Raw genomic sequence first — 22,178 nt, forward strand, 5'->3', positions numbered from 1 at the left:
TCATAAGTCATAGTGTGTTTCATTATAAAACTTTCCATCCATACAAACTTTGTCAAACATTCTATTTTTAGAGAGCTTTTTTTATCAACTATATATATATATATATGCTATTATTCCTTTTATAAATGTACTTTCTTTTTACAGTTAAGTAAAGAGATGATATCTCCTGTATATATAAATGATGTTTCTTGATTTATTTCAGGTACACAAGATAAGTTCTACATAAATGGTGTCTTCAAAATGGAGTGAGTCTTACTTTTAGTAAAAATAACATATTCAAAATCTGCAAAAAAGAATTAAATTGCAGCAAACATTTCGACATCAGACACAAACAGTTGATTATAATATCATAAATGCATAGAACTTTAAATAAAGTCTTTGGATTATCATTGTATAATTTTATTCAATACTGGTCATAAGCGGGAAAAGGGGGGGGGGAGTTATCAAGTCCATTATTGACTAAGTTTTAGTAGTGATATACAAGTTCCCTTCACAATGTCAAAATAACACTAAAAGCAGTTCAAGTAATATCAGTAACTATACAGGTTTTCAATATACTACTTATATTACTGTTTCATAATGGATACCATACTTTAAAGTATTCCCAGGACTGTTCAAATAAATATAAAAAATATCAGAATTTTTGTTACAAAATGGGTTTAATGGAGTGAGGTTACATTATGAATTTGTGTAAATTTCAGCTACCAAATAGAGGAATTGCCAATAGATGGTTCATACTTGTTGTCAGTAACACTCAGTGTATGTTTAGAGGCCAATGATGATTGTGCTGTACAGAGAGTAGTAGCAAGTAGTCTTAAGTTAGACAAACCTACATGTACATCTAATGGCCAGTTTGCCATTCCAGGTAATCTATCAGCTGCAATTTTTGAAATGCCTCATATTTACAATAAAAAAATTGAACTAAGGTACTAAAGGCGGCCTTCAAATTTACAGTAAGGTTAGTTAAAGTTCAAATTCAATGTTGTAGGCCTCAATGTTACTTTAAAGAATATGAAAAGCTTTGACACACATTCTATTGAAATAATGAAGAACCTCTTCACATAACTAAACTACATAAGATCACAATACAGTCGCTAAGTAGCGACGTCGAATATACTGTTATGTAATTACCACACTAAACTAAGTTAAGACGTTTACCAATTATAAGAAAATGTCTGTTACAATAGCAATAAAAGCACTGTACCTTTGTTTTTGTTTTTTTAGTGTGTGTACTAATTTTGTGTCATGAATTGTTACACCTTATCCTTGTTTTTTAGTGTGTGTACCAATTTTGTGTCATGAATTGTTGCACCTAATCCTTGTTTTTTTAGTGTGTGTACTAATTTTGTGTCATGAATTGTTACACCTTATCCTTGTTTTTTTAGTGTGTGTACTGATTTTGTGTCGTGAATTGTTGCACCTAATCCTTGTTTTTTCCATTAGCCACTCTAGTGTCTATACATATACAAGAAGGTTATCTGAAAGGTCATGATGAGATTTGTACTTGTTGATATTTTAGTTTTTAACTTTGTTAACATAATTATATATAAATGTTGATTATCACATATATTAATGTGGTGCATTAGTTAAATGTCTGCTTTCTGTGAATAAAAGCTCATTATGAATGGAATAACTGTGATTACATAAAAATTGCATTACAATTTAGGGATATTATTTACATGCAAAAGGGGGAGGGGTTCTTTCTAAAAAGCTTCAATCGCAATCCTTAAGTCCTATGGATACTTGACTACATCTCCTTTTACTCATATAAAAATTATATTTGCAGGATTTTCACTGACCGACTGGAAAGCTAGTAAAGGATTATCAAACCCACTACCAGAATATGCTGCTTCTCTTCTCATGAGTGATCTAAACATAGCCAAGTACATGCAGGAACCGCAGTGTACCATAGCATCACCAGGCTGGCAATCAGGAGGTAAGTACACGAAGGAACCGCAGTGTACCATAGCATCACCAGGCTGGCAATCAGGAGGTGGTAAGTACACAAAAGAACCACAGTGTACCATAGCATCACCAGGCTGGCAATCAGGAGGTAAGTACATGAAGGAACCACAGTGTACCATAGCATCACCAGGCTGGCAAACAGGAAGTAAGTACATGCAGGAACCACAGTGTACCATAGCATCACCAGGCTGGCAATCAGTAGGTAAGTACATGAAGGAACCACAGCGTACCATAGCATCACCAGGCTGTCAATCACAGGAAGTATGTAAAGGAAGGAATCACGGTGTACCATAGCATCACAAGGCTGTCAATCAGGAGGTAAGTACATGAAGGAACCACGGTGTACCAAAGCATCACAAGGCTGGCAATCAGGAGGTAAGTATATGAAGGAACCACGGTGTACCAAAGCATCACAAGGCTGGCAATCAGGAGGTGAGTACATGAAGGAACCACAGTGTACCATAGCATCACCAGGCTGGCTATCAGGAGGTAAGTACACGAAGAAACCGCAGTGTACCATAGCATCACCAGGCTGGCAATCAGGAGGTAAGTACATGCAGGAACCACAGTGTACCATAGCATCACCAGGCTGGCAATCAGGAGGTAAGTACATGAAGGAACCATAGTGTACCATAGCATCACCAGGCTGGCAAACAGGAGGTAAGTACATGCAGGAACCACAGTGTACCATAGCATCACCAGGCTGGCAATCAGTAGGTAAGTACATGAAGGAACCACAGCGTACCATAGCATCACCAGGCTGGCAATCAGGAAGTATGTACAGGAAGGAATCACGGTGTACCATAGCATCACAAGGCTGTCAATCAGGAGGTAAGTACATGAAGGAACCACGGTGTACCAAAGCATCACAAGGCTGGCAATCAGGAGGTAAGTATATGAAGGAACCACGGTGTACCAAAGCATCACAAGGCTGGCAATCAGGAGGTGAGTACATGAAGGAACCACAGTGTACCATAGCATCACCAGGCTGGCAATCAGGAGGTAAGTACATGCAGGAACCACAGTGTACCATAGCATCACCAGGCTGGCAATCAGGAGGTGGTAAGTACATGAAGGAACTGCAGTGTACCATAGCATCACCAGGCTTGCAATCAGGAGGTAAGTACATGAAGGAACCACAGTGTACCATAGCATCACCAGGCTGGCAATCAGGAGGTAAGTTCATGAAGGAACCACAGTGTACCATAGCATCACCAGTCTGGCAATCAGGAGGTAAGTACACGAAGGAACCGAAGTGTACCATAGCATCACCAGGCTGGCAATCAGGAGGTGGTAAGTACATGAAGGAACTGCAGTGTACCATAGCATCACAAGGCTGGCAATCAGGAGGTAAGTACATGAAGGAACCACAGTGTACCATAGCATCACCAGGCTGGCAATCAGGAGGTAAATACATGCAGGAACCACAGTGTACCATAGCATCACCAGGCTGGCAATCAGGAGGTAAGTACAGGAAGGAACCACAGTGTACCATAGCATCACCAGGCTGTCAATCAGGAGGTAAGTACATGAAGGAACCACGGTGTACCAAAGCATCACCAGGCTGTCAATCACAGGGTAGTAACCTTGGGATGAACAACTGCAATTTAAAATTTTGATTCCTTGATGTTTGATTGTGTTTATGTTCCATGTATTTTATACAAGCTGTTCACAAACCAGTAGGATTTGCTGACTCATTAGCATTGATATAATCTAGATTGATACTTTCTCAAAATAAATCTTTCATACATTATTGAACTGAAATTCTTATGCTGTGATACAGAATAAAAAAAACCAATGCTTTGAGCTCCTTTTTTTGAATAGACGTATTTACACTTGTATGCAAAGGAGTAGGTCCGGTAAGGACCGATTTTGGCCTCAAATTTCAGGTTCATCTTACGAAAGATTTTGACCACTTTTTAAACACTTAAGTGTCTATTTCATTTGAATCAATTAATTTATGTGAAAGATTTTAACTGATTTAGTCATTAAAAACAACCCGATTCAAGCTCAAATATGAAAAATCTACCAAATATGCCGAAAAATGTCACTTTTCAGATGATTTTTTTTTTAAATGAAAGTGGCCGCATCTGTGTTCATCCTCAACCTTTATATATGTTATGTATTATCATAAAATACAACTTACATTTCAATATTAAGGATGAACACGAATGCGGCCACCTTCGTTTCACACGAAAACTGTCTAAAATTTAACTAAAATGCTAGAATTGTGAAGATTTCATTAATTTAGCATGACTTAATGGTGCTAGTACCTGATATATAAAGTAAAAACACAAAAATACTGAACTCCGAGGAAAATTCAAAAAGGAAAATCAAAAGTCCAAGCACATCAAACGAATGGATAACAACTGTCGTATTCCTGACTTGGTACAGGCAATTTCTAATGTAGAAAATATATGTGCATTATATTGTCAAAAACAACATATATTTATGTAGCAGAAGCATTCTATTGTACAATAAATAACTAAACGTTTACATTTTAACAATTTTGTAAAACTGCTATATTTTGGGGCCAAAATGAGGTCTTACTGGACCTACTCCTTTGTTTGCCATTTTTAAGACCACACAAGTTCCTTTAAAATGTTGCATCACAATTGAAAACATTTATCGTCATGATTAAAAAGTGATTGTTGCATGACGTAAAAAGGTTATTCGTAAACAGATCTAGGGTCATACACAAGACAATTTAACTAAATACCCAAAAAGGTAAAACTTCTATACTGATGATAAGATGCTAAAAAAAATGTTTATACTTTATTTGAAATTGTTTTATGTTAAATAGTTTTATGAAAGCTATACTTTATAACAGTTTCTTTTTTGTGTTATGCTCAACTGTACAGTTTTGCATTGTTGACTTCTAAACAATGGTAGAGAAAATTAACACTGTTTTGAAAATATAATTATAGGTTGTGCGTTGAATGTGGACAAGCCAATGCTCCATGACAATGTAACCTGTCAAGTGACCAGTAGTTGTACTGGTGTTACCTGCTGTGTGTATACGGAGGTACTGAACCGTAACATTGATGTGAACCTTCTTCTGGACCCATGTGACCAAAGTTTGTCTCTGAAGATTGATTATCTGAAGTACAATAGAAGTTTGTATGACTTCAGCTTTGGTAAGTAATTTTTATATGACTGCAAAAAAATTTTGTGGTCGTATATTGGTATGACTTAAGCGTCGTCGTCGTTGTCGTCTGAAGACACATTGGTTTTCGCACTATAACTTTAGTTTAAGTAAAAAGAAATCTGAAATTTAAACACAAGGTTTATGACCACAAAAGGAAGGTTGGCATTGATTTTGGGAGTTTTGGTCCCAACAGTTTAGGAATTAGGGGCCAAAAAAAGGGCCCAAATAAGCATTTTTCTTGGTTTTCACACAATAACTTTTTACTATAAGTAAATAAAAATCTATGAAATTTAAACACAAGGTTTATGACCATAAAAGGAAGGTTGGGATTGATTTTGGGAGTTTTGGTCCCAACAGTTTAGGAATTAGGGGCCCAAAGGGTCCAAAATTAAACTTTGCTTGATTTCATCAAAAATTGAATAATTGGGGTTCTTTGATATGCCAAATCTAACCGTGTATGTAGATTCTTAATTTTTGGTCCTGTTTTCAAATTGGTCTACATTAAGGTCCAAAGGGTCCAAAATTAAACTTAGTTTGATTTTAACAAAAATTGAATTCTTGGGGTTCTTTGGTATGCTGAATCTAAACTTGTACTTAGATTTTTGATTATGGGCCCAGTTTTCCAGTTGGTCCAAATTGGGGTCCAAAATTAAACTTTGTTTGATTTCAACAAAAATTGAATTCTTGGGGTTCTTTATTATGCTGAATCTAAACATGTACTTAGATTTTTGATTATGGGCCCAGTTTTCAAGTTGGTCCAAATCGGGGTCCAAAATTAAACTTTGTTTGATTTCAACAAAAATTGAATCCTTGGGGTTCTTTGATATGCTGAATCTAATCATGTATTTAGATTTTTGATTATATGCCCAGTTTTCAAGTTGGTCTAAATCTGGGTCCAAAATTAAACTTTGTTTGATTTCAATAAAAATTGAATTCTTGGGGTTCTTTGATATATGCTGAATCTAACCATGTATTTAGATTTTTGATATTTGGGCCCGGTTATCAAATTGGTCCACATTGAGGTCAAAAGGGTCCAAAATTGAACTTTATTTGATTTCATCCAAAATTGAATTCTTGGGGTTCTTTGATATGCTGAATCTAACCATGTATTTAGATTTTGGATATTGGACCATAATAGGTAAATGTCCAATTTAAAATTTTTAAGTTTTTAAGTTTAAGTTCTTAGACCACATTCATTCTGTGTCAACTATTTAATCACAATCCAAATTCAGAGCTGTATCAAGCTTGAATGTTGTGTCCATACTTGCCCCAACTGTTCAGGGTTTGACCTCTGCGGTCGTATAAAGCTGCACCCTGTGGAGCATCTGGTTTGCTTTAATATTAAGACACAAGAACCAAAATGAAAATGAAATTTATATGTTATATAGAACTCAATCTGTAAATTTATGTAATTAAAATAAAATTTTGCAGAAGAAATTAATATTTTTGATTTTAGTAAGTTAAATTATTGTTTGCTAAACTTTAAATTGAAAAATTGTCATGCATGCAAATTGTAGAATTGAACAAATTGGATAAATAACCAATAAGCTTCTAAAAAGTAGGTTGACCAGGCTGAAATTTAGAAAATGATATTATTCAATTTTATAATACAACATATACTTTACTTCAATGCAAGGAGACAATTGAAGGGTTTCCAGTAAAAAAAATTGTAAACATTCATTTATCTTAAGTAAACAATGTATATAGTCTTGATGTATAATATTTTTATCCCTTACAGGAGGTCTACAGCAGTTTTACATGGAAAATGTTGTTAGAGTAGAGTGAGTATCTAAAATCAAAATAATATTTTTTATAACCAAAGTGACTGACCTTTATTATTATAAACAGATTTTTGCAAAAGTTTATAATTAAATACAGTAAACTGTTACTAGTGAAAGAAGTAATTTTTTGAAATCAGATCTTTTATGGGGTATAAAATTTAATAATTATTTTGTTTTGTTTAAATTTATTGATTGTTCACCATTATTAAATTTTCTTGTAAAGATATTAAAAATGTATATTTTACGATGAGATTCTGTGTATTTTTAATCTTTATTCCAGTTATGTGATATACGATCTGACCAACAACTTCCAATACCTTGTTGACATGAATGTCAGTATCTGCTACGAGTCATCAGCGCCATGTGAATTAGAATCAATGATTTTCCATAGTTCTATTCTGCATAAAAAGCCATGTCAGTGGAAAACAGGCTTCAGAGATCCAAGTAAGATGTTAACTAATACCATGACAGGGTCTGTCAAATTGGTCTTTGGCCAATTTATTAATATATTAGGTCTAGACCAGTGTAATACCTTTGTATTTGGAACCTCAATTCAAAGCTCACCTCTCTTTAATATGAGGTCAGTTTTCTGTGGTCTCTGATATCTACCTTTATATACAGGTATGACAGTAGACCTAAGATATGATAATATTTTTCGATAGCGAGGGAAACTTGAAAATTTGGTAATGCTAGTGTAAAAGTTTGAAATGAGAAATATGATATTTTGAAACCAATTTTATAATTACTGTCTTACAGACTTCTCTGAGTCTGAATGGAGAAGTGAGATGAACCTAACATCTGATGCCCAGCTGTTCCCCGTAGACATAGCCAAACTGACAGAGGCTCTATATGTTGGACCTTACCAGGCAGACACACCGTGTCAGGGATACAATTCACCATACACAGGAGCCATTAATGGATGGAAAGATGGTAGGTTTTTGGCATAAACTGAAGTGTTTTATTAGAAAAATCATGGTTTTTAATTTTCTATTTCATAAAGCAAATGACCTGAAAATGTGTAAATTGTTTTAATATTTCACAGTCTTGGTAACTCAGAAAAAATTACTTCAAAATATTCTTGTCCATTGATAACAGTAGATAAGCTTAAATGTTAATGGTTAATTATTTAAACATTCCATGATATACTATTTACATTACAGAATGCTCAGCTTCTAACTTGGAAAACTTACCCTCGTCTATGATGAAGTGTTACATACCCGCCACCTGTAGCTTTGTCAGGTGTTGTCATGACGTTGGTCTGCTTGGTACAACAATGGAGACAGAGCTTGAAATTGACTCGTGTAACTTTGAACTGTCAGTCAGGATTGAAAAACTGGAGTTCAAAGTTCCCTTCCATGACTACCAGTGGGGTAAGTTCTAGATAGGGGTATTTAAAATTAATTTTAAGATTTCAATAATGTTGAATTAAAAAAAAATCATGGACATATTCTTTCTCGTTTCTTCATTTTATCTTGCAATTTGAGCTTTATTCATTTAAAAATCTATTTATTTGACATTCCCAATATTTACTGATGTTAATATCAGTTCTTTGCTAAATAGCTGAGTCGAACTAACAATGTCTGTCTCAATTTACAGGAGTTGTACAAAGTATGGACCTGTTTGGTTTGTTAACAATGGAGTAAGTATTCTACTCACTTATATCAAAGGATAAAATGGTATATTTCTTAAATATGACCTTTATGTGTTATATGGTTGCAATGCTTGGATTTAAATGTTATTGTTAAAAATAATACTTTTTAGTAGCTACAGTGGTCAGAGATTGGGAACTATAGTGATCACAATAACCTCATAATTTATTATAATTGTATGGTTTGTTTATATGTTTTATTAAAGTAGAATAACTGTTTTAAATACTCCATATGAATGAGGTAAATATCTATGAGAAAACAACCTGACTGAACAAAATTCATATATAAGTACTTCTTTCATGGTTCTGTTTGAATAGACAAAAAAAAATGTAAAATACAAGGTAACAACGATTTTTTTTCTCTACAGCTTTGTAATAGAGAATCTATATGAGTCCAGACAGTTTTTAGTTTCATTGAATCTGACATTATCCTATGAATCAGCTGGACCCGTTAAAGCAGCCAACATACTAATGGACAAAGTCCTTCTATCTAAGAAACAATGTGATTGGAGTGCTGATTTCCATATATCTGGTAAGTATTTATATTGTCTATCTAAGAAACAATGTGATTGGAGCTCTGATTTCCATATATCTGGTTAGTATTTATATAGTTTCTGCATATCAACAAGATTAGATTAATATTGATTAATTAAAAACTTTCATTTCATGAAATATTTGATAAATTTTTATGTACCTTGTTTTAGTTCACTTTTTTTCTTTCATTTTAGAATATAAAAAAAATAACAGAATGATCATACATTGTCTTAAAATATAAATTTTTGTGTTGCTTAGAAACAGGTAGAAATGTGAGGCTTTTTTTCCTGTTTTGTACCAAGTACAAATTCATTTTATGATCCAAGACAATGTATTATTATTCTCTTTATACTGTTAAGCTCAAATATAAACTAAACATAACTTTTGTTTTATATGTCACTATGAATACAATAAATTATGATGATTTTAGATGAAAAAACATTTTTTTTTAAATTTCAGGTTTTTCACTATACACATATTTGATAAACAGAAACCATGGACCTACTGATCCCTTGACACCAAACTTGTTACTACAGTTTATGGAGGATACCAACCTGGCACCATTCATGCAGGAGGAAATGTGTAACCGAACTGGTGCCCTGTATAACAATGAATCATGGACACAAGGTATAAAACAATGCTAATCTTATTAAATAGCTGTCAGCTGTTGAAACTTTAAATTAGAGATCTCCTTCTGCAGAAAATGTTTTCAATGGGAGATTTGCATTAGAACCTGAAGACATTTTATCTTATTTTTGCAATAAGTTATTACTGTTTAAAAAAGTTGTAATAATCATTTAATTGTACACAACCATTTTAAATGAGTTAATTAGCTAAATTTGTTGTAATATGACATCAGTTGTTCAAATGTCACAATTTTCCCCAATGAAGTGTCGCAGATATCAAAATAGCAATTAGGTCTTTTATGCATTCTTTTCTTTTTTCAGATTGTGCTGCTAACCTGACGTTGCCAACTTTATCAGACAAAGTCAGTGGCCACATAACTACTATGTGTACAGGTGTTCAAGGTTGTATAGAGAATGATCTGATTCAGAGGTCAATTGAATTCTCCCTTCTACTGGATCCCTGTTCAAACAGGCTCAGTATCAGTATAGAGAGAGCTAGATACAACAGAACACTCAGTGATTTTGAATATGGTAAGTTACTTTTAAATATGGTATGGGTTAGTTACATTGGAATATGGTAAATATGGTAAATAACATTTGAATAGGGTAAGTTACATTGGAATATGGTAAGTTACATGTGAATAGGGTAAGTAACATGTGAATAGGGTAAGTAACATGTGAATAGGTTAGTTACATGTGAATAGGGTAAGTAACATGTGAATAGGTTTAGTTACATGTGAATAGGGTAAGTTACATGTGAATAGGTTTATTTACATGTAAATAGGGTGTGATAATGAAATTGTCTTTTTCTATCAAGGTTAATACCCCACAGATTTTTTGCAATAGATACAGTGAAAACTGTGTAAACCAAATCCAGCATAAATTAAAAACCTGTCTTTACTGGACCTATGTGGGTGGGGAGGTTGGACATACAGTGAAAATTCTTTAAAATGACTTTAAATTTCATGTTTAATTTTTTGTATTTGTAGGAGAAGACCATTACTACAGTTTACAAGGAATTGTCCGTCTCAAGTAAGTACATGCTATTTTGATGAATAAAAGTGAGAAAAACAGTTAACATATGTTAGACATAGTAATGTTGTCTGTAAATTTATATTGTTCTATGGAAAAATGTGAAGGGAATGAAAGATTAAACATGAAATAAAAATGAATGATGAGAAATGTTTGTTTACCATAATGAGACAGAAGCCCTTAAACCCAGTAAAATGAAAAACAATTTATAGAGGGCAACATATTGTGCTAAACATTTGACAAGTGTCTTTACCATCTGTCAAGCTCCAAATTGTCCCAAGTCTAGTCAAGTCCTGCCAAAAGTGGTCGTTCTCTCCTGGCCCGTCCACCAATAAGAAGTGACTGCCACGATAAAGCCAATAGTGCTGAAAAGTGGTGTTAAACACCCATCAATCAATCAATCACATATTATTTCTATTTCAGATACAATATAGAAGATCTTTACACAGAACGTTATTATCTGTTAAATGTGATTGCCTATTTTTGCTATGAAACATCAGGTACTACCTGTACACTGGAAAACACATTTACAATCTTTGAGAACACCAAGTTACCTAAAAGAGTATGTAGCTACGATCAAGGATTCAAAACCTCAGGTATGGATGTGTAAAGCAAAATTATATCCGGGTGAAATTTGATCAGGAGGAAAAAATGTCACAGTAGTTGTTGTAATTTTTTTATCCGGAGGAAACTATTTCCCTGGGATATTTTATCCTTTGCCGTGAAATTCTATCTGGGTAGTTAACTTATTGAATAGTTATTAGAAAAAAATTATCCTTTAAAAATACAATGAAATAATAATAGTGTATTTGAAATAAAGCGAAATTGTTAAAAAATATATATTATAATGGGAAATAATTTTACAAATTATCCTTGAAAAAATTTCCTGAAATACAAAAAAATGTATTCAAGTCAAAATCATCCTTTTAAAAAGAAAATTATCATGAAACATAGGGAAGAAAATCAGAAGTAATTTCAAAGATCGTAATTGTGAAAATAATATCATGATTAAATAAGGTTAGTGAAATTCATGTAAAAGTGAGTTGTTTTCAGATCTCAGTACAAATATAAATTTAAAAGTAAGGTAGAAATATAGTTGCATATTTCTACTGTTAACAGTAATAGAAGAATTTGATTATGATGATATTTTTAACTATATAAATAGTTTTGTCTGAGGACAGAGATGTAGTTGTTGATTATATGGAAATCAGATAAACCATAGCATAACAATATATTGGAACAATAACATGTTTAACAGCTGGATAGTTTTTACCTGTGAAATGTTATCTGTCTTATTAAATCAAGTTGTAAGTCATCTTTTCATATAAATGAATATATAAAAAATAAGATCCAAATAAAAATTTCGCTATAAAATAGATTCAGAAATATATTATATTAATGTCTTTAAAATATAAATTGCTCATAATTACCTCCCTTTGATAAATTATGCAAATTTAGTCTACCTTTGTGAAATATTTTATAATTATAGTCAGGTATATATTGATTGTGAGTAACTTACATAGTAGTTAATGGGACTCTATTTCACACGGTTCTGTGAAATATAATACGGCAAATATATACCGGTACATACTATCCGCATAACACAGATAGATTTTCACTCCTCTGGAAAAAATCAACCTGTGAAATACCATGCCTGGAAAAAAGTTACCGGGACAAATTATCCTCAGGATAAAATATCACAGAGGAAGAAATAAACCGTTACAGATGCACCATTTTCAACTATTTTTTTCAGTATGTTTTAAGACTTTTGAAGTTATGATATTTACTGCTAATGTTTACAGACAGTGAATCTATATATAGATTGTGCAAGTTAAGTGAGCATCCCACTTAGGAATCAACGGAACACTTTATTTTGAATATACTTGAATTTACAGTGAATGTCACAAGATCTTCAACCATTTTTTGTTTGCCAATCTTTTAACTACATGTGATCAGTTTGTACATGTATGGTTTGTTAATTATTTCTATATTTTTTCAGGTTTTTCCAAGACCCAGTGGTATGCTGACAATGGAATACCTGACGGACAAGTTCTACCTGACTGGGCAGCATCATCATTCCTGGATGACCTTCACATTGCTGCCTATTTACAGACAGAACAATGTGGACAAACTGGTCTACAATATACAGACGGATGGAATCTTGGTGAGAGTTTGAATTTAAACCTTTTTTTATATTGAAAAAAGCTGTTAATTCTAGAAAAAAGGCATCCTTCTTAAACTTAAGAAGTATCTGTACTTTGGGTCATGTAACAGTTTGGTTTAGGTTAGGGATAAGGCTAGTGTTAGGGTTAGGTATGAGTAAGGGGATAGTTTAGTATAACTCTATATGGGTTGGGACCCTGAAAGTAAAATGAGACAAAACTCTTAAGATCAGGAAAATAGTTAAAAGTAGTGCGAAAATATTTTTTTGATGGCTTTCTTTTTTAATTTGATTAAAATTCATTGCCATATCTAACTACTTAAGTTAACCCTTTCACCGATTGCTGCCCAGACAGAAGCTACTCTGAGACGATGGCTTCCCTGGCTACTATTACTCAAGTGGGAGATCTTCATAATAAATGTCAATAAAAACTTGTTTGTAGTTATTTGTGTATAATTTTATTTCTTTCACAAACATCATGTTCACAGTTTTGTTCATTTTTTGATAATTTATTCTCCATAAAATATTCAAATTTCCAAATTTTCGGCATTATCTAGGTGAAATTCTCAAAATTCTGCTCTAAGACCCCAAATCGTAATTTTTTAACCCAAAACGGCATAATTTTGAAAAATTTTATGAGGCTGTACAAATTCCTCGCACTGAACGATGTCTATTCCAAGTGTTATGTACATAAAACGACATTTTATGTCAAAAAAGTATACTAGTTTGGCTTCAATTCTTCCATATTCTTTCAAAAAAAATGTTCCCTCATTTCAAATTCTCGTAAATTCTGTAAATTTCGTCTGATTTTGACACGGTTTTCAACAAAAGGAAGGGCCATGTTTACACTTTCATCCGGGTATTCTTCAAAGAAAGATAACTCATGTTTGCACTGTTTTGAGCGGGAAATATAAAAGAGGTATTCCGATCCCGGTAAAACGGGACTCATCGTCAGCTGTCTGAAGCGTGAATCCCGGTAAACCGGGACTCATCGGCGAAAGGGTTAAGAGTAAATGGTTATATCACAGCAAACTTGAAAAAAGAGTAAAATCTTTCAATTATCAAGGAGCTCAAGACTTTTAGACATAATAAAAGAATTTGGTTTTCCCAGGCCTATTAAATACAACTGTATACATGATTCTTGTAAACAGGATGACCTTAACTCCTTATATTTTTTTCTATTTTCCTTATTGTTGAATTACAAGTATGGATTGTAGAATCAGAAATTAAAAACTAATGAGAAAAACAAAATATTATATTAAAATATATCTTTCAAAATATATTTATTATTCATACATTTTGTAGGTTGTACAAAGACTATGAGTTTACCCAACATTACAGATTCCACAAAATGTCACCTGACCTCAGGTTGTACTGCAGTGGAATGTTGTACTGAAATTGACTTCCTCTCAAGGTCATTCAGGACGTATCTACATATTGACCCCTGTAAACAAATATTGTATCTTGGAATTGAACGTTTCAATAGAAATGTTTCTTTGATCGATTACATGGAAGGTAGGTACCAGATTTTTATTTGATAGAAAAAAAAAAGTGCTAATTTTAGAGTTAAGTCGTCTGCTCAATAAAGTGAGTAAGATTGTCTCCAGATTTACAAACCATTAAACATTTTTTTGGCACATTTTTTTTTTCAAATTTGAATTTGAATTGTTAAATTCATATTATATTTTTTTCAATAGAATTGATAGTGATAAATCCTGAAAAAGAAAATGGTTCCTTAATTGTCATTTTTGTTTTTAAACTTTATTACATGCAATTTCACTACAAAGGATTACAAGCTATGAATCAAACATTTCAGCTGTAACTTACAAAAGTTTATGCAGTGAGTCTTGCGTAATTATTAGTAAACAATTGACATCTGTTTTAGGAACCAAGAAACAGTTTGCTCTTGTTGGATCAGTTATGATTGAGTGAGTGTTGGCTTAATTTATGGCAATCTTTGTTTTTCAATACTTTTTCCTCTTTTTTTTCCTTTTTTTGCTACTTTATAAGTTAAATCATGTTTTATATATTGCATGTCTGCAAATACTTTTCTTCTTTTTCTTACAAGTCTGTTTTTCTTTTGTGAATCTTAAACGACGTAAGTTATTCAGGATTCTAAGAACAGATTCATATTTAAAATATTATAGAACAGTAAAGTGACCTTCAGATATCATCTAATGTAACCTTTGCATACCAATGCTTAATCATAAGCATAAATTCTTGACATCTCATTATATATTTTCTAGCTACATGATAGAAGATATACCAGGAGAGAGTATGTACTTGGTCAGTATGAATATATCTTACTGTTACGAGGATGGACAGCCGTGTTATATGGTCACTACAGTGTTTGACAATACCAGATTACCTAAAGATATATGTGAATGGAAAACTGACTACCATATTCCAAGTAAGTCAAGTTTTCAGACTAGAGTATCAAAATATTAGTAATTGAAAACCTATACAAAATGTTCACATGCCAAATCATGTCAATCAAATTAAAGTGTATATAATGATCCAGGAAATGTTTGGTAAATTATTGTCATAGAATATACTGTGTTTTTCAAATTAGTACTGTTAAACTAAAACTTTTGACTAGCAAATATCAATTTCTGATTGTTAAAAGTAATTTTTTTTACCATGTGCCATTTCATTACAGATTTCTCATTTGAGACATGGCAAGGAGATCAAGGATTGACCATAGGTGACCCTTTGCCGATGTGGGCAGAATATTTGTTGTATGAACAAACTGGTCTGTCTCCTTATTTACAAGATAGTCAGTCTCAGTGTAGTAGAAGCAGTGCCAAGTTTAACTCATCTCTTGCTGGTGGATGGATTGATGGTAAGAGTTAATAGTAAAACAAATTTTTAGTCCAATCAGAAGATAAGTCCTGTACCGTAAATTTTTTTTTACTGTACATTCTCATTAAAAAAGAAAAATGAATTGTTCCTTTAATGTTTGAGATGTTGTGGTTTTCGTGTGGTAAAGAATAATTGGTAACAGTGTCACTATAATCTTAAAAATAAAACATTCTTGTGATTTTTTTATTAAGTCACCTAATAGTGCATTTCTAATTTAAAAAAGAAATGAAAGTACTGTACAGATCAAAATTTTATGTTTGTATTTCATTGTATTAATTTTAAAAAATTTTAAAAATCAATATTTCTAGATGATTTAATGTGATTTCTGTGCATGTTGTGGATAAATATAAGTAGCAAAATTAAGATGTAAGTTTGAATCAATGTGATGTTCCCCTTTCTGTTATTGCACTAATAAATAGATGATATTGATTTCTGATTCTACCCTTTCTGTTATTGCACTAATAAATAGATGATATTGATTTCTGATTCTACAATCCATACTTGTAATTCAACAATAAGGAAAATAGAAAAAAATATTACTGATTTTATATATTATTGTTTTGAATTAGATATCAGACAAGTTTATCTCAAATATTATGTTAAATATTAAAATGATTGTGATTATATTATTTAGAATGTAGCCTGAACACCACTATACAGGATCTATCGAGCAGCTACACGGATATAACATGTCATGTGACATCAAGTTGTACGGAAATCGAGTGTTGTGTTGACTCAACCAAGTTTCGTAGACCTTTCCATGTGGTTGTCAACTTAGATCCTTGTGATTTTGTTATCAGTGTTGGAATTGAAAACTTTCAGTACAAACTGGCCATGGTAGACTATTCCTTTGGTAGGTTATTGATAAAAAATTCCCTTTTAAGTATATTCCTGAAAATGCAAGAAATATTCCCACTGCACTTACAGCAAGCAATGATAAATCATTCCTAAGAAATAAATATATATTGAATGTTATATACTATGAAAGTTAGACAAATATTATTAATCATATAAATTTCATTTTGTTGCTTTTTCTAGTGCAGTAAACCATCTTATTTCCATGACTTTCATAAGTAGAATAATAACTTATTTGTTACTTGTTGTTGACATTTGAGTTACCAGTGTCATAATCTTTTTTTAATATCTATTTTAGGTGAACAGAGAAACTTCTCCTTGGGAGGAATAGTCAAAACACAGTAAGTCATATGAAAAGAAAATGCTGTGTTAAAACTTGAAACTCTAGATTTCCTTATTTTCTTGTTGTGTGTATACTATTATAAACTGTCATCTTTTAAGATGTTTCAGTCTTAATAGTCTTCTTTGTTTTTAAGAAAATGCAGTATAAATCTACACTGGTTGTGGTTAAGAAGTTTCAGGGATCCAAAGAAGTTTCATGGTTTGGGGTTCAAAATGTAGGTCTAATGTTTGTGACTGCAAATGTTGTGTAAGAGCCTTTAAGATTTTTATCGTATAGAAATAATAATGAATAAAATTGTACGTTGGAACAGTGCAAAACTATTCCACAAACATGACATGTATTACATTGGGAACTTTCGAAAGACAAAGGACCTTATTTTGAAAGAAAGAAATTAGGATTGTGTCTGTAAAAAGTATTTGTATTTCTGTATATTTAATAGTAACTATATACCTTTTGATTTTTATTTTATTTTATTGAATTTAATTTATAGGTTTACTGTGTATGATATTGAGTCAGAAAATGCCTTCCTAATAGATATGAACATTTCTGTCTGTACCGAGAGTGCCCAGGCTTGTGAGCAAGATTATGTGATAGCACAAAATGTCCTTCTGCCTAAAAAACAATGCCCATGGGAAGCAGGATTTGTTCATCAGAGTAAGTTAATTTATTATTATATAGAATTCTAATTTATCTTACAATGGAAACACAATCAAATACCCCATAAAATATGTAAATTTAAACTTATTTCAAGAGAATTGATCTTTTATTCTTGCTCTTTATTTTTACTGTAATAATGGATAAAACCTTTCAAAGACCTTTTAAATGGTAAGTGCAGGCTCATTTAAGAAATGCACATATACATATACAAACACAAAATATGGTAATGCAAGAATGTCATTATTGCATATTTTCTTTTTTCAGACCTTTCTTTAGCCCAGTTTAAGGCTGATAATCATATCTCCGGAAACTTGGCGCGCTATGATGCCTCTCGGTTTTTGGATGAAGCTTTTGTATCGTTTTACCTATTAGCCACACCATGTGATAGAAGCGATGACTTATATTCTACTGGCACCAATGGATGGACAACAAGTTAGTGAACAGAGTAATATTAGGGGTCGTAGAATATAGAAGTCACAGCTTATCTGATAAGATACATTGATAATTTGATTTTTCAACGATATTATCCACTAGACTTGATTTAAACAACACTTTCACTAATTCTTTAGTCAGAGGCGGATTTAGGGGGCCCGGCCCCTCCTTATGGAGCTACATATAAGATAAATGCATATAATTATTACAAGCATCAGTCCAAACGTTGTCTAACTAGGGGGCCCCTCTTTTTCAAAATCCTGGATCTGCACCTGTTAGTATCTAATTGCATTGTTCACCTATATTTTACTTTCTTATAGAAATGATATTTGGGGTTTCCAATAGCAAAACATGGACTTTGCCTAATCAACGAAAGGGTTAGAAAACTTGTATCAGCTAGCCACCTTTAATCTGGAATTATAAAAACAATAGTCCCATTTCAATGAAACAGTCATAAATTCTTTTGCTATTGAATTTAGTTGTGAATAATTTTAAGGGTAATTTTGCATTAAAACAAACACTTCACAATATCTATACAGTTGCAAGATTAAAAGGGTATGGAATTGTATATAAATTATGATGATTATAAGCAGCACATTTTATATAGCTTATTTTTTTAGCTTGTTCTGATGTCCCTACAAGTAGCTTGCCAGCGCTCACCAATACAGTTTCATGTAATGTTGACAACACTTGTGAAAAGTTTACATGTTGTTTTGAGGAAACAGAAGTAGGTCGAAGTATCCAGACCAGTGTTCATATAGATGCATGTAAAGGAGAACTGATTGTTACACTTGAGAGAATGACTCGTATCATATCTTTGATTGGATATGTTTGGGGTAATTATTCATAGATTTTTTTAAGCAAGCCTTCAAAATTTGAAAAAAATATGTCATAGTAAATTAGACGGCAGAAAATTGAATAATGACAAACTAATTACTTGTATTGAATTTATAATTTTACTGATGAAAATAAGACCTTAACACTAATTACTTGTACATGAATTAAATGTGTAATTCCACTTATATAAATAATATTAACAATACATTGATATTTTAGGAACGGAGGAAGTTTACAAGTTAAATGGAGTGTATGGCCTTAGGTAAGTTTATACCTTAAAAGAAAGCACTGACGATTACTTGTTTAGCAAAACTCAAAAGTGTATAACGTCTACCATGATCGTTGTTTGTTGCATTGGTGTAATTGATATTAGATGATAAGTAATATTATTACAAAGAAACAAAAAAACGACCATGCAAGACCCTCATGGGTAGTCAAGGTCGGTTAAAACCATCCTCTTCTTCATCTTTTTATTATATTTCTAAGAAAGCCTATGATTACTTGAATAATGAATTATATGAAGAAGAAAAAAACAACAATTAGGTTGTGTCTCAAATAATTTGATCTTTGTCCTGATTTTAATAACAAGCATGTAGACCTTTTTTTTTTTTTTAAAGAAACACAGACTTACTGTATTTATAGAGTTTTAAATCAGATAAGTAAGTGTTGATGCAACTTTTTATTTCAACATATTTTAGTGCATTCTAAAGGAATTATGAATGATAAAGGTTTTTTTTTATGTAGTTTATTGGTCTATAAACTTGGTTAACTCACTCAAAATCTTAATAATCACGTAAAACTTTACATATTTCAATAAAACTAGTAAATAATTGTAAGAGTTTGTGTATAAAACATTACATGCTATTGTAGGTTTACAGTTAACAATTGTGTATAAAACATTACATGCTATTGTCGTTTACTGTAAACAATTGTGTATAAAACAATACATGCTATTGTAGGTTTACAGTTAACAATTGTGTATAAAACATTACTTGCTATTGTAGGTTTACTGTAAACAATTGTGTATAAAACATAACTTGCTATTGTAGGTTTACTGTAAACAATTGTGTATAAAACATTACTTGCTATTGTAGGTTTACTGTGAACAATTGTGTATAAAACATTACTTGCTATTGTCGGTTTACTGTGAACAATTGTGTATAAAACATTACATGCTATTGTCGGTTTACTTTGAACAATTGTGTATAAAACATTACTTGCTATTGTAGGTTTACTGTGAACAATTGTGTATAAAACATTACATGCTATTGTAGGTTTACTGTGAACAATTGTGTATAAAACATTACATGCTATTGTAGGTTTACTGTGAACAATCTGATGACAAGTAATAAGTATTTAGTGAACATGGACTTGATGGCCTGTTATGAGGCAAACGGTGCATGTGCTTTACAAGAAACAATCCTCACAAACTTTGAACTCTTGAAGCAAGTTTGTGATAGGGCAACAGGTTTTGTTAATCCGCAGTGTGAGTTTTTATTTATATACCTGTCATTTCAATGTTGGTCTTTTTTTTTTTACTTTTAAAAAAACGATTATTAGAGTAAAAAATTTGACAAAGATGTTTCTTCGTGTATAATGTCCACTTTATAATATAAGAATTTTTTAAATCTGATTCTCAAGTTCTGTAACTTTTCAACAGCAAAATATTTTGCTTATACAGTTCTGTATAGTACATGTAATAGCAAAATGTATCTTATTACAGTTTCCTATAGTACCTGGCTGTCATCAGTTGGTCTACCAGCCAATACTTCACCCCTACCAGAATGGGCCAGACTACAGCTGATTGATGACCTGGATGTGAATAATTACTTCAGTCTTGACGACAAGTGTTACAATGTTGACACTCCATTCATGACAGCAACTGCAACAAATGGCTTCAATAATGGTATGTAGTATGTTTGAAAACTTTCAATGTTATTTTGAATTTTTTAACAGTTATTTAGAAGATAAGTAAACTGTAAATATTAAAGGGATATAAAAGATGTGATGATTTCAAATTAAGTGTACAGATAATATATTATTACAGAAAGTATAACAGTCGATTTATTTATTGTTGTGGCTACCAGTTTTTGTGGATTAGGGAATGACTGTATTTTTGTGGATTAGAGAATAACTGTATTTTTGTGGATTAGAGAATAACTATTTCATGGGTTTGCCAAAGCCTGCATACATGTCTATAGAAAATTTATACTTTTTAACCGGTTTTTGTGACAAAAATGTCGGTTATTGATTTAGGGATGTACGACGGGCAAGCGGTCGGGCTGACGGGCAGCAGCCAAATGTTGTCAGTGCATTTACTCATGAACTGTTCAACCAAAGCTTTTAAAATTTTAATATGTTGTTACTGACAGCAAAACAGAGGACAATAATGACGATTTTGACTTTTACGGTTCTGGAGTTATGGTTCTTGAAAGATTGAAAAATGGAGTTTCCAGTCCTGTCCATGCATTTACTCATGAACTGTTCAACCAAAGCTTTTAAAATTTAATATGTTGTTACTGATGACAAAATGGAGGTCAAGTTCAATAATGACGATTTTGACTTTTACCGTTCAGGAGTTATGGTTTTTGAAAGATTGAAAAATGGTGTTTCCAGTTGTGTCCGTGTATTAACTCACGAACCGTTCAACCAAAGCATTTAAAATTCAAATATGTTGTTACTGATGATAAAATTGAGGTCAAGTTCAATAATGGCGATTTTCACTTTTTCTGTTCAGGAGTTATGGTTCTTGAAAGATTGAAAAATTGTGCTACAGTCATGTTGTTGAATTTACTCATAAACCATTCAGCCAAAGCTTTTCAAATTTTGATATGTTGTTACTGATGACAAAATGGAGGTCAAGTCTGATATTGATGATTTTGACTTTCACCGTTCATCAGTTACGGTTCTTGTGATATTGAAAAATGCCAGGACACGAATAGATATTAATAAATCCGGTTTGCTGTCGTTCTGACAGCCTCTTGTTTATCATTTAAATTCGTGGTTTACCTTTACCTATGAAATCCACAAAATTGGTATCCCATGAGTTATACTGAATCCACAGTGATCAATCATAATATAATGTTTAAATCTAAAAATCAAAATCCCTGAGCTAGAACATATGTAAATCTTGCTGTAAAGTTTCCTGAATCTGGTTTCTTCACTTAATTTTTTGCTTATTAACTTCTATCAATTTGTTTAAAGCTTCTGTTACAGTGTAAATAGATCATACACATATAAGAGGAAAGGGAGAGGTTTGAGAGGGATGCAAATGTATATTTATTGTGGAACAACACA

General features: G+C 32.2%; 1 protein-coding gene across 1 annotated transcript in view; it reads left to right on the forward strand.

The window, feature by feature from the left end:
- Window positions 1–22,178, forward strand: part of LOC139506806 (uncharacterized) — a 117,992-nt gene that overhangs the window by 64,749 nt on the left and 31,065 nt on the right. The window contains exons 60-86 of the mRNA XM_071295554.1: window positions 203–245; window positions 702–865; window positions 1,787–1,936; window positions 4,893–5,102; window positions 6,852–6,894; window positions 7,175–7,338; window positions 7,651–7,824; window positions 8,055–8,264; window positions 8,491–8,533; window positions 8,911–9,074; window positions 9,536–9,703; window positions 10,024–10,233; window positions 10,692–10,734; window positions 11,158–11,330; window positions 12,734–12,898; window positions 14,201–14,410; window positions 14,781–14,823; window positions 15,142–15,305; window positions 15,555–15,737; window positions 16,392–16,610; window positions 16,911–16,953; window positions 17,446–17,609; window positions 17,877–18,044; window positions 18,665–18,880; window positions 19,101–19,143; window positions 20,201–20,367; window positions 20,605–20,787. Of these exons, the coding sequence (XP_071151655.1) occupies window positions 203–245; window positions 702–865; window positions 1,787–1,936; window positions 4,893–5,102; window positions 6,852–6,894; window positions 7,175–7,338; window positions 7,651–7,824; window positions 8,055–8,264; window positions 8,491–8,533; window positions 8,911–9,074; window positions 9,536–9,703; window positions 10,024–10,233; window positions 10,692–10,734; window positions 11,158–11,330; window positions 12,734–12,898; window positions 14,201–14,410; window positions 14,781–14,823; window positions 15,142–15,305; window positions 15,555–15,737; window positions 16,392–16,610; window positions 16,911–16,953; window positions 17,446–17,609; window positions 17,877–18,044; window positions 18,665–18,880; window positions 19,101–19,143; window positions 20,201–20,367; window positions 20,605–20,787 (3,927 nt within the window). The remainder of the gene's footprint in view (window positions 1–202; window positions 246–701; window positions 866–1,786; window positions 1,937–4,892; window positions 5,103–6,851; window positions 6,895–7,174; window positions 7,339–7,650; window positions 7,825–8,054; window positions 8,265–8,490; window positions 8,534–8,910; window positions 9,075–9,535; window positions 9,704–10,023; window positions 10,234–10,691; window positions 10,735–11,157; window positions 11,331–12,733; window positions 12,899–14,200; window positions 14,411–14,780; window positions 14,824–15,141; window positions 15,306–15,554; window positions 15,738–16,391; window positions 16,611–16,910; window positions 16,954–17,445; window positions 17,610–17,876; window positions 18,045–18,664; window positions 18,881–19,100; window positions 19,144–20,200; window positions 20,368–20,604; window positions 20,788–22,178) is intronic.

This window comes from Mytilus edulis, chromosome 1 (assembly GCF_963676685.1).
Source record: "Mytilus edulis chromosome 1, xbMytEdul2.2, whole genome shotgun sequence".
Lineage (NCBI taxonomy): Eukaryota > Metazoa > Mollusca > Bivalvia > Mytilida > Mytilidae > Mytilus > Mytilus edulis.